The sequence below is a fragment of the Pygocentrus nattereri genome, chromosome 28, assembly GCF_015220715.1.
Source record: "Pygocentrus nattereri isolate fPygNat1 chromosome 28, fPygNat1.pri, whole genome shotgun sequence".
NCBI lineage: Eukaryota > Metazoa > Chordata > Actinopteri > Characiformes > Serrasalmidae > Pygocentrus > Pygocentrus nattereri.
In genome coordinates, this window is record NC_051238.1 from 20,694,559 (window position 1) to 20,707,479 (window position 12,921).

The following is a 12,921-nucleotide window of genomic DNA, read 5'->3' on the forward strand; positions in this document are numbered from 1 at the left end:
CTCCAGCCCACAACTGACCCCGACCCCACGCAGACGCGGGGAGAATGTGCAGACTCCACACAGTAAGGACCCGCTTGGGAATCGAATCCAGGCTGTGCTCACTGCGAGGCAACAATGCTACACACTGTGCTACCACACACCGTGGTGAAAACATTAACTGTGAATGAACATGTGGTTGAGAAGCACAGGTAGTTAGAGCGGGAGAAATGTTTTAGTTGACTTGAAATTGTAAAAAGAGCGACTCTGTGCCTTTTGACTTTTCTCTTAGCTCTCTCAGTGGCGGTTGCCTCAATTACTTATTCAGTTACATCACTAACCATTTCACACTACAGGGCTTGTGCATGATTTGAGTTGTAAAAATCCAAAATGCTTGAAAATATCAGAAAGGCACCGATCCTGCTGGAGCAACATTGTGATTGTCTAGGTGTGTGGTGTAGGACCAGCTTCCCAGTTACTTTTGAAGAAATGAGGTGATTATCAATGTATGATATATTGTACATTCTTTTTATATGAAAAACACATGCCATGTCTCAACAGGTAGGAAAAAACATCATTGGAGAATTTAGATTCTAGAAACTTATTTGTGTGACCTCCCGGCATTGAATATAATTGATTAAATATGGACATTGTTGAGTGTCAATGTTAACATTACCCTTCTGGACCTCAGGTCATGTTTTGTGTAGTGTAGTGGTTAACACCTCTGTCCATCCAGCAGACTGAGGTTTGAATCCCCAAGCCCACCATACTCATGCGAAAGACCCCCCTGTAACATGATTTAACTTAAAATAGTTCTATATAAGTGTGTCTGTCATCTTATAAATGTTATCTGTGCTGAATTTCCCCGTTTAAAAAAAATGTAATATTTTATTGAGAACCTGACGATGGATGAACACACAAATCTGTGCTGGTTAAATGACTAAACCTTATTAAGGATGTCTGCAAAAGCTCAAAAACTCATCCTAACTTATCATGTTTCCATGATATTTTCAGTTTTCTCAACAATTTTTTACAGTGTGACAAATGTTAAAGCAGTCAATAGAATATACTCAACTGCCACTTTATTAGGTACACCTACACCTATATATCCAGTGAGCGGCAGTTGTGTGGACAAAAATACCTTGTTGATGTGAGAGGTCAGAGGAGAATGGGCAGACTGGTTCCAGATGATAGAAAGGCAACAGGAACTCAAATAACCAACCAAAATCTCTGAGGAACGTTTCCAACACCTTGTTGAAAGTGTGCCACAAAGAATTAAAGCAGTTCTGAAGGCAAAAGGATGTCCAACATAATTAGTATTAGTGTACCTAATAAAGTGGCCGGTCAGTGTATGAACGCACTTTTTTTGGCTTAAACATCAGTTCATATTGCATTGTTTTCACTTTAATCTGATTGATATTTTTCTTCTTAAGGTGACCATTGGGATGACCCTTTTATCTGCAGACCCATGTTTTAAAACGTGAGTGAGGTTTAAAACAATGAGTTGAAGTCTGATGCCCTCTTTTGGTGAAGAGTTAAAATGCACTGTGTGTAACTTTTCTATATTTTTCTTTCTGTGGTTCATTCATTTACTAATTTCTTCTTTCCTCTACCCTCAGTCCTTCTAGTGCTGCCAAATCTATCTCGGTGCCAGGCCGAGAGCCCTCTCTACAGCTTGACCGTAAAGGAGAGGGCACGGCTGTGGGGCCAGCGCCTCGGCTGACCAAACCCAGACTCTCTATCCTCAGTTCAGGTATGTCCAGTGCACGGTAGGGGTGAACAGTATGACAGTGTTCGTCGTCATCATGATAAATTACATTAAATCACATCACAATATGCTTTCCCAAGATATTGTTAGTACTTGAGGAACAATGATAAACTGCATGTTTCACTAGAAATAGAGCATAATTAGTCGTGTTTAGATGGACTTTGTGCAGCCAGTCTTAGGAATTTATGCTGCTATCATCTTTTTTCTTAATGCCCTTTACTTCATCTGTGTTTATACTGTTTAGGTCTGCTTGAGGAAGGTGATCTGAGTCGCTCCAGCACAGATGAGACCTTCCACACCGGTCACTCCCGTAACTCCAGCTACGCTAGCCAACAAAGCAAGCTGTCAGGTGTGTGTATTGTATCATCGTGTGCTTTCTCATGGTTTGTTACACAAACATTCCCAGACTGTGTCTGTTTACATCTTGTGTTGTTATGTATGGAGTGGAGCTAGAACGAATTCCTCATGTGCCCATGCAGTGTTTCCCTGGTTACAGATTCAGGAAAAAGTGCTATAGCTTCCTCTTTTTGTCTGCCCGTTAAAGTCTCTCTGAGGAGCTCCTATTGTATGTGACTGTGGGAAAGTTTGTTTAACGTGCCGCAATGACAATTCAGTAGCAATCACTGTGTTTGGAGGGGTGGATAGTGCTGTGAACTTCAGTTTGTTTGTATCTACACTCACCGGCCATTTTATTAGGTACACCTTGCTAGTAAAAGCTTGGACCCCCTTTTGCCTTCAGAACTGCCTTAATTTTTCGTGGCACACTTTCAACAAGGTGTTGGAAACGTTCCTCAGAGATTTTGGTTGGTTATTTGAGTTCCTGTTGCCTTTCTATCATCTGGAACCAGTCTGCCCATTCTCCTCTGACCTCTCACATCCACAAGGCATTTTCGTCCACACAACTGACCGCTCACTGGATATTTCCTCTTTTTTCGGACCGTTCTCTGTGAACCCTAGAGATGGCTGTGCGTGAAAATCCCAGTAGATCAGCAGTTTCTGAAATACTCAGACCAGCCCGTCTGGCACCAACAACTACGCCACGTTCAAAGCCACTTAAATCCCCTTTCTTCCCCATTCTGATGCTCGGTCTGCACTTCAGCAAGTTGTCTTGACCACCTCTACATGCCTAAATGCAGTGAGCTGCGGCCATGTGATTGGCTGATTAGCTATTTGTGTTAACAAGCAATTGAATACCTAATAAAGTGGCCGGTGAGTGTAAATGTACCCTTAATACGACATTTTTAATTAATCATTTTCAATTTGAATGGACAGTGAGATGTGACCTTGCAAGCAGTAAGACAGAGTGATAAAATCTATTCAAGCAACACTTGTTATCTATCATAATTGCCTGTGTTCAAAATAATGTGCATGTGTTTGTTTTTGTGGGGGAGCATGGTTGAATACAGGGCATATTAAAAAGTGAATGTGAAAATGTAAACAAAAAATAAGATATCGGCAATAAACTAGGATGGATCAGTGTGAACAGCTTTTGTGTTGAGGGGCAGCATGAAGTCTGCAGGAGAGGAGCTGGTTAGAACTGCTGTTTACAACAAGTATGTGTATGATGCAGGCTACAGCACGGAGCACTCCTGCTCATCCAGCCTTTCGGATCTGACCCACCGTAGGAACACATCCACAGGCAGCAGTGTGAGTGCCGACCCCCCCTCAGAAAGTGACAGTCGCCCTGAGAGACCCCAGCGCCCCCCTCGGCCTGTAATGCCCTCCAACAGACTCATGAGGTATCCCATATCCCATTCCACTCCTACCTAAGAGCCTTTGTACTGAAACTTTAGCTTGAAAACATCCTATGTAAACCTAGTTATCTTGGTTTTTGGTAAGTAAAAGCAACATTACATGAGTAAAAGTAGAAGGTTTATTTTGCACCATAATATTTTTCTTGGTATTGTAGATAATCTACATTACGGTAATGTTGTAGGTATTTTTCTACTTGTTGTATTTGTTTTAGGTCTCAATGCATAGATAACTTCAGGTAGCAATTTAGAGCAAAGCTCTTTAAAATTATGTCGACCTTTATTAACATGAGATATTCTGAAGTAATGACAAGCACTTTTGTAAGTCGCTCTGGATAAGAGCGTCTGCTAAATGCCATAAATGTAAATGTAAATGTAATGTAGGCTTTAAACAGTTGCTATATGCAATGATAATGTCAAACAGTGATAATGACAAATAGTTGTGACCATTACAAACACTTTGAAATATGACATGCCTTTAAGCTGAAAGATTTAACTCTAGTAAAGACAATATCAGTTAACGATCGTGATTAAATCATGTTTGCCAAATAAGGACAAAACTGTCCCCACTGTAAAAATATCATGCAGGTCACTTTTAGAAATATACTACAGATCCTCACTATAGATTTACAGATTTCAATGACACTTTCTGTACTTCTCTTTCCAGGAGGAAGCAGGATTCTGTGGAGAATCACCCCACCTGGGTTAATGACACGCGTATCGATGCAGACGACATCGTAGAGAAGATAGTTCAGAGTCAGGACTTTGCTGACAACAGTAACAATGAAGGTAGACAACAAAAAAGCAGTAGTGTGGATTTAACTGTCCTGATGATCCAGACCCTGTCTGTCTTTGAACTGTGCCTGCCATCATTCCTCTTCTTTCTCTGATGATCACTCTCTGTTCCATTTTTCATCCTCTTTTTGACCTCTTCTGCTTTTAGACAGCAACCTGCGACTGTTTGTCAGCAGAGATGGAACTACTGCCTTAAGTGGAATTCAGCTGGGGAACCGGTAAGCCAGTTATCCCACATTGTATTAATATATAGTACTGTGCAAAAGTCAGATATGAGCCCTAATTCAGTTTCCAGTCAAAAGGGGCATTAAGTACAGGTTAGCTATAAGGTATTCCATTTAAGACAACTGCATAAGGAAGGTGAAAGGAAAATAAGTGGATTTTCCAAAACTGGAGTTTAAAAATATATAGACTGTTGGGACTCCTAATAACCATGTAAGACCTGAGGACCACCGAATCTGTCACTATGAAATAAACAGTACTCAAAGCTTTCATCTTTGAGAGAGAGAGGAGATTATGAAGCTCCATTCTTGTTTGAGATCTGAAAAAATCCACAGATGTTTTCCATTATCCTTCTGAGAAGACAGCTCGGTGCTATGGGTCTGAAATGATGTGTAACTGTCAAGAAACCATTACTGAGAAAAGGAAAAAGAAGCAAATCAAACAAAGAAGCATTTAGCTGTTGGTCTCAAAACAGTGGAGTGACCAACCCAGAGCCAAGACGTCCACGTCATTGAAAATGCAACCAACTCCTAGACTGAACTTTGGAAGAATATCTCTGCACATTTCTTTGAAAAACTGGAAGCAAGAATGGAAGCTGTATTAAAGGCAATGAGTGGACACGCCAAGTAGAAAAATGTAGTTGTGGAGGCTTCTGTGTAATTTTATGTTAAGTCTATTATTTTTTAAATAAATAACAAACTTCATGGCTGTTTTGACTGGAAATTAAATAACTGAAGGGAGGTGTCAGAGTTTTGCCCAGTACTGTAATTATAAATTAAGTTACAGTTACATATAGAGTAATTATACTGTATTTTATACTAGGGTCACTGCTGGAGTGTATGAACCTGTGGTGATTGAAAGCCATTAGAAGAAGCCATTCACTACTAGAGGATTTGGACTCCTCTCTCATTTTTTTTTGTTTGTTTGTTTGTTTGTTTTTCTACACCATTGGAGGATATGTGCCTTTATGAGACCTTTACAGAGCCCAGAGACACCCAACCACTGCTTTAGTTTGTGTGTCACCTGGTTGTTTAAGGTCACCAGCTCCATTTTCTAAGGAATATTTTGATTAGGGCTGTGGAATCGACACTGTCAGGTGTACTGTTTAAACCAAATTGTGCTTTAAACACGTTAACCACTATCGCCAATGACGTTCATCGCCTGTGGCGCTGTCATTTTGTGTTTATGTATGTGTGCGTGTGTCCTGTTTTTGTACTGTATGTGGTTGCAGGGTCTGTAATTGTGGTACACTCAAAACAATAAAAGGTGCCAAAAAGGGTTCCTTGGAGCGATGCCATGGCAGAACCACTTCTGCTTCCATTAAGTTCAGTTGTGTGATTTCAAATGGCTTCTAAGGAACCACCCATTGAAAATTCCTGTTCCTGAAAGGGTATCGAAAGTGGTTCTTCCGTGTTCTGTATCGCTTCAAAGAATGTTTTTAGCACATTTATTTATAAGAGTGTAGGGTTTCTGAGTGTGTTCCTTGTAAATGTCCAGCAGTGTATTTTGAAAATCTATTGTAAACATTTGTTTTTTTTTTTTTCCAAGTCGCCATGGGGTAACACCCCCTCCACTCAGTAAACACCAATGGTAAATAACCCGGTCCTGGAGGGTCGGAACCTAGCACAGTTTGGTGGTTTCCCTGTTTAGATTTACCAGCTAAATCTGGCCTAAAACAGGAAAATGACCAAACTGTGCTGGCCATAGGCCACCCAGGACCAAAAGTGATGACCATGCCATACACTATTTGCCAATCCCTGCCTAGTCAACACTAAATAATAATGAATAAGTATGTTTATTTGTGCAGTGTTCCTGGAGTACCAGCTGGCCTGAGTACTGTGAGAGGATTAATATCAAGAATCAGCACAGGTTCTGCCTGATCTCAGATCAGCACCCATGCATCTTCTTTTGTGGGTTCTAGATTTTCACATATAGAGAAACACCAGTGTTATGTCTTGACATCCGAGATGTCTTGGTATGCCATAGTATCTATAGCACATCAGCTGTTTTTGGTCATCCGTTTAACTAAAGTGTGCCATACTCATTTTATCTCCCAAGTTGTCCGGGTCTTGTCCTGTAACACTACTCTCTCTCCCCACATAAACCTCACTTTAGATCCAACTTATTCTCTGCAAAGGTCCTGCATTTTCACTACATACTAGGTTGAAAAAAAACTGCAGTATTTCTTCAAAGTTATTTCAAACATTGAAGTCAGTGGCTGGTCTAATCTGACTGTTGTTACAGCACTATGAACATGAAATATTCAAATTTTTCTTTTAATTTCTACAGAGGAGTATAATTTACTCAGATCCACACGTGGTGCAGCACTTTGGATAAAAAAGCCTGGTGTTTTATGTGAAATTGCATAATTTTAACTGACTTTTGAAGACTTAAATTTATTTTTTTTTCTTTTATTCTTTTAAACCAGCTGGCTGGACATTTTTCCCTATAAAATGGACACTAAAAAGACATATTTTTGCATTCAACTTCAATTTTAACAATAGTTTGTCAAATTTATGTAGGCAATTTAAGGTCTCGTGCTTTTGCTCAAGAAGTTTGTTTTTGATACTGTGACTTGCTTCTCTTAGTGTCTGGTGCTTTTGGTACGGATTGAGTGCTTGTGGAGTTCTCTTGACCGCTTTGTTCATACTACAGTTTCTTTTTAGGCATGGATCTTCCATCGATCGCATATATTTCAGTCACTCAGTCACAATTACTCCTCAAATTTTGTCCATCTTGTCATCAGGTAAAGGGGAATTTCAAAAGTTCTTCATAATATAATCACTAAGATGTAAACAGTCATTCAGAGCAGATTGAGGTGAAATAGTGCATCATGAAGAAGCTTTACAGTGGTGATGACAGGAACCAGGGGTCACCATGTCTCTAACTCAAATATAGCCATTTCATTTGGGATCCATGTGTCTTCCGAGTATTTAGATATAATGTTGATAAACATTTAAAAATACGTCTTAGACCAAAACTTTTTCTCAAAATGACCACAAACGATGTTTCAGCCATCGGGCAGTGTATTGGTGATAATTCATATAACAACTCTGTTATTCTGTTTTTCTTGTAAACTCTTTAACCATGATTGGTTCTTCACTTAACTCCTCAGGTGAAATGACATTCGTTTATGCAGCACCATACGCTGAGTTCTTTAGACTTTGCTTTAATTTAACTCCTTAAAGGGTTTAGAGCTGTGCAAAAGCCATGACACATAAGCTAACATTTTCTCAAGCTGTGCTAATGATAGATGCATAACTTAAAGAAAAGATTTCTACGGTTTTAATGGAATTGTATTTCTGTATAGCTATTTTTGTCAGTCTCTCAAATATGTTTTTAATCAATAAAGTGAAATCAATTTCAAAGCATGCTTTAAGCTTTTGGATTTCTTTTTTGTAAAGAAAAGTGTGTTAAACTATAGCTTTATTCTCAAGGCATATTCAGTAATATGCAAAATCTTGGGCAGCCCTCATCGAATTACATTTCGTTGATTCTTCTAAGTGAAAGTGCATTAACACATCCCCTGCACATTTGAATGCGTTAATACTGTTGGTGAATTTAACATATTGAAATAGAGGATGTAGAGAAGGTATTTCTTTTCTCTTACAAAATCAACTTAATATGTCATTTGACTGGGGTTGTTGAAATGTTTGCATAGATTGTGATGTACTGTATCTGTTTATGGCCGTCTTTGGTTGCCCATGCAGTATACACCTTATACCTTTGGCGTAATTGCAGTTTATTGGCGCAAGTGGAGAAATGTTGCAAACATGGGGCCTCATTCACCAATGTCTGCTTAAATTTGTTCTTGAGAAAGGTCCTAAGAAAAATCTACACTCACCAGCCAATTTATTAGGTACACCTTGCTAGTAAAAGGTTGGACTCCCTTTCGCCTTTAGAACTGCCTTAATTCTTCGTGGCAAGGTGTTGGAAACATTCCTCAGAGATTTTGGTTGGTTATTTGAGTTGGGTATCGGACCGTTCTCTGTAAACCCTAGAGATGGTTGTGTGTGAAAATCCCAGTAGATCAGCAGTTTCTGAAATACTCAGACCAGCCCGTCTGGCACCAACAACCACGCCACGTTCAAAGTCTCTTAAATCCCCTTTCTTCCCCGTTCTGATGCTCGGTCTGCACTTCAGCAAGTTGTCGACCACCTCTACATGCCTAAATGCATTGAGTTGCGGCCATATAATTGGCTGATTTAGCTATTTGTGATAACAAGCAATTGAGTGGCTGGTGAGCCACTTTACACTAAAAGCAGATCATCTACATTCAGGAAAAGTGTCTAAACATTGCCCTCCACCATGCCACAGCCTAATATCTTGTCTGGGACCGATTACAGTGTGTCCTCCCTCAGTGAACAGTGTCTCTTGCGTTTGCTGCTGGGCTGGTCAGTGAACTTGTAGCAGAGCATACACCACACGCTGTCTTCTGGGGCAATCTGGACTCCATTGCTGCTTCTGAAGGGCCTTAACGCACAAGAACCTTCAGAAAGGGGACAGATGAGGTTTGTACAGTGTATTTTCAAGACTTTGGGAGTTCTAACAGGTGTTCAAACAGGCTGTAGGTTCACCTAAGATGAAGTAAGCTGTGATGCTGAGGCAGAGGATGATGAGGAAGATGTTGCCAGGCCCCACATCCACCACGGCACAGGCATTGGGGCAAGCGCAGGGGCTTTGCACCCAAATCTGAAGGGGTGCCTCACTGTGAGTGAGCCTCAAGTTGTAGGAGATGGACCGGTTCGGGCTGCAGCTATAGTGTACCACAGTCTGGGCCTCAGAGTAAGGGGTCACTTGATGAGGTAGAGGCACAGAGGCTGAACACGTAATCATTCATGATATCTTTCATCATTTTGTCGTCATACACCAACTGGCTACTTCACTAAGTGCATCTCTTTATATCTGCAAGGAGTGTGTTAGCATGCTATACTGTAATAGAGTGTCCACTCTATTAGACACTCCTACCTCGTGGTTCACCTTATAAAGGTAAAGTCAGAGACAGTGTCTCATCCGTTGCTGTACAGTTTTGTGTTGGTCATCCTCTGGTCCTTCATCAGTGGTCACAGGACGCTGCCCACATGACACTGTCGGCTGGATATTTTTGGTTGGTGGACTATTCTCAGTCCAGCAGCGACACTAAGGTGTTTAAACACTTCGGCAGCGCTGCTGTGTCTGATCCACTCAGACCAACGCAACACATACTAACACACCACCACCACGTCAGTGTTACTGCAGTGCTTAGAATGATCCATCACCCAAATAGTACATAATCTGTGGTGGTCATGTGGTGGGTCCTAACCACTGAGAAACAGGATCAAAGGAGGTCAAAACTTGGCAAACCATGTAGATGCAAGGTGTATTTAATGAAGTGGCTGGACAGTGCACACTTTGTTCATACAGCGTACAGCTGTATGCAACAGTTTAGGTGCCTCTGGTGAAATGACATGTTTTGCAGATTTTCTTAATGAAAATACTCAATTTTTCACACATCAGACATCCTGTACAGAGAACAGGCTTAAATATGCCCATTTTTCTATGTATTTGCATTTACCATATTGGAAAACAATATAACATCAAATACAAAACTTTTGCACAGACCACAATTTATGTATTACTTTTTTGCAACTATGTTAAATTAACAGAGTTCTCTATAGAGGATGTATTAGCTTCTATTCACTTCAATCAACAAAACATATAATTTGACCAGCGGCACCCAAACTTTTGAAGACAGTTAATGACTGTAAATGTGTGTAATAACTTCTGTGCTGTGCTGTATCATGCAGTTTTCTGTAAACAATGATATCAATGTCAAATTTTGATCATGTATGTATCAAGTCATTATGCCGATCCATTACAGGTCCACAATGCACAGATCACCTACCTGAATAGGAGACTGAGAGAGTCTTCGTTGTTTCATTGTAATGGAATTTATTACCCTCATGTCTTCCATAGTTCACATAACGATCAGTGTGACTTCTGCTCCTACAAAACCAAACAGGATTTCATCAGCTCTAATGTCTGAGAAATTGTTTACATTATTTATGACAAATAAAGTTCAATTGTATTGTGGTTTAACAATGCAAATCAGTAAGTGTTCAAAAAAAAGTTTTCACTGTAACTGCATGTACAGAAGTACAGTCATGTGCGCAAGTTTGAACCCGCCTGGTCAAATGACATTTTACTGTGCACTTTCTATTTATTTGCTGAGTTGAACATTTTGTAAAGAAGTAAACATAAAATATAAAAGGTGCTGTAACTTCTGCACAGGCCATATTTTAGGTTTGATTTTTTTCCAATGCGCTCAATTCAGCAAATAAACAGTAAGTGCGCATTAAAATTTGCCAAAGTGTTCTCTGGGGAGGATGTGTTAACTTAGTCACACAAACCTTGGCATACAACTATAAACTGTTACAGTGTAGAAGTCCACCTTAAACCTCAAACCCACCTTAAAATCAAGCAGGCAGCCACATCAGTGCAGTCTGTGATAGTGAACTCTGGCTGGGAGAAAGGAAGGCATGGGCTGAAGGAGAGAAGCACCTCAGTGTCCTGTAGCGAGTCCTCAAGCGGGACGTGTTTGGAGTGCTCCAGGAAGCCCTGCACATCTGCCAGTGGCTCCAGATCAATAAGTCCGCTGCCGTCCCCGAGAATGCACTTGCAGTGGTTCACTTTAATACAGCCACTCTTCTTCCTCACAGACCCCAGTGACACAGAAGGAGACGACTGAGCCAGAACTACCACCATGCCTTGTCCCAAGAACATGGTAAAAGTGAGCACAGCTATAGGGTGTCCCATGGTGGACTGCTGCCTGGAAGAGTCGGCTTGCCGTAAATGAGATGGAATTGAATTTGCAGCGCAGTGAGAGCTGCAAACCAGCCTCGAGAATGCCGGAGTGGTCTAGCTGTCACATTCCTATCGTCCACTCCAACAAGGTCAGATCAAATTAACTGAAGTCATGAGGTTACACAGAGGACTAAATCAATAGGTTTGTTGTCATACTTTTATTGTATGCTAAAGACTGATCACTCCTGTTTGGATGATGTTTTGTTAATTAATTAATACACCTTCTCAAAAACAGGCAGAGTGGCCTAATCTCATACTCAAGTAACAGAACTGCTACTTCTGTGACACATGTAAAGTTACCTTTCCTAAATCCTCTTGAGTAGAAGTACTAAGTATCAGGTCAAATTCAAGTATCAAGCAAAAAACTACACCGGCCACTTTATTAGGTACACCTGTTCAGATGCTTGTTAACACAAACAGCTAATCAGCCAATCACACGGCTGCAACTCAATGCATTTAGGCACATAGAGGTGGTCAAGACAACTTGCTGAAGTGCAGACCGAGCATCAGAATGAAGAAGAAAGGTGGTTTAAGGGACTTTGAACGTGGCGTGGTTGTTGGTGCCAGATGGGCTGGTCTGAGTATTTCAGAAACTGCTGATCTACTGGGATTTTCACGCACAATCATCTCTAGGGTTTACAGAGAACGGTCCGAAAAAGAGGAAATATCCAGTGAGCGGTCAGTTGTGTGGATGAAAATGCCTTGTTGATGTGAGAGGTCAGAGGAGAATGGGCAGACTGGTTCCAGATGATAGAAAGGCAACAGGAACTCAAATAACCAACCAAAACCTCTGAGGAACGTTTCCAACACCTTGTTGAAAGTGTGCCACGAAGAATTAAGCACCTTTTACTTACTTACACCTGTACCTAATAAAGTGGCCAGTGAGTGTATTGAACTGCAGTTGAACATCTTAACACATGCCAACTTAAGTTTGTTATGCTCTGCTCTTCTCTTTTTTGAGATCCCTTTTGGTCTAAACTAATATGATGAACACCAGAGAAAAGCCAGTATGTGTGCAGTCTTTAATAAAACACAATGACAAATCAGAAAAGTACAAATCCATCAACACTGTACTTTAGTAAATAGGACCAAATAAATGGAGCTAGTGACCTCCTTGTCATGAATAACATCTCGTGTTTGTGACCAAATCACAGCTGTGATGTTATTTTACGATAACATACTCCCTCTCATGTTCTACTGCTTAATTAACATATTGGGGAAAAAAACACGCACAATATATAAGATGTCATAACCTTTGCACAGGGTACTTTTTATGTTGTGAATTTCTAGTGGGAATTTATTACTGGGACTTCAGTTCAGTCCAAGACTAAGCTCAATCAACATCCCGGAATCTGGCCTTTACTGTATTTTACTGGACAGTACAACTATAATACAACTATAGTACATATAGTTACAAGTACATATCGCTGTTGGCGGAATAAAACCTTGTATCTCTGTTTTTTTGTTGTTTTTCAATTTCGGTCATAATTTGAAAATACCTGTTACTTTTATATTGTGTGTAAATTCCATGATGAATACACCAACAGAATGTCTTGGGGGGAAAAA

The 12,921-nt window shown here is 40.4% G+C and overlaps 2 protein-coding genes across 3 annotated transcripts in view; one reads left to right on the forward strand and one right to left on the reverse strand.

Moving 5' to 3' along the window:
* fam102aa (family with sequence similarity 102 member Aa) overlaps positions 1-7,883 on the forward strand; it is a 35,378-nt gene extending 27,495 nt beyond the window's left edge. The window contains exons 6-12 of the mRNA XM_017702836.2: positions 1,410-1,456; positions 1,596-1,729; positions 1,989-2,093; positions 3,315-3,483; positions 4,163-4,284; positions 4,439-4,508; positions 5,335-7,883. Of these exons, the coding sequence (XP_017558325.1) occupies positions 1,410-1,456; positions 1,596-1,729; positions 1,989-2,093; positions 3,315-3,483; positions 4,163-4,284; positions 4,439-4,508; positions 5,335-5,380 (693 nt within the window). The 3' untranslated portion in view covers positions 5,381-7,883. The remainder of the gene's footprint in view (positions 1-1,409; positions 1,457-1,595; positions 1,730-1,988; positions 2,094-3,314; positions 3,484-4,162; positions 4,285-4,438; positions 4,509-5,334) is intronic.
* Positions 7,884-8,628: 745 nt separating this feature from the next.
* Positions 8,629-11,748, reverse strand: LOC108430313. Of its 2 annotated transcripts, none has more exons than XM_017702732.2 (4): positions 10,961-11,748; positions 10,397-10,497; positions 9,090-9,308; positions 8,629-9,001 (listed from the first exon to the last, which is right to left on the reverse strand). In XM_017702732.2, the coding sequence occupies exons 1-4, from the start codon at positions 11,305-11,307 to the stop codon at positions 8,853-8,855; spliced, it is 816 nt and encodes a 271-aa protein (XP_017558221.1). In that variant the 5' UTR covers positions 11,308-11,748; the 3' UTR covers positions 8,629-8,852. The 2 variants fall into 2 exon arrangements, with proteins under 2 accessions (XP_017558221.1, XP_037391840.1); XM_037535943.1 differs by having other exon boundaries at positions 9,090-9,332.
* Between the last annotated feature and the right edge of the window lie 1,173 nt (positions 11,749-12,921).

Coding starts and splice junctions, on each gene's coding strand:
- LOC108430313 (XM_037535943.1), bottom strand. CDS start 11,307: ATGGGACACCCTATAGCTGTGCTCACTTTTACCATGTTCTTGGGACAA. Junction 10,498..10,960: donor GCTGCCTGCTTGATTTTAAG/GTGGGTTTGAGG, acceptor TTGGTTTTGTAG/GAGCAGAAGTCACACTGATC. Junction 9,333..10,396: donor TCTCTCAGTCTCCTATTCAG/GTAGGTGATCTG, acceptor TTACGTGTTCAG/CCTCTGTGCCTCTACCTCAT.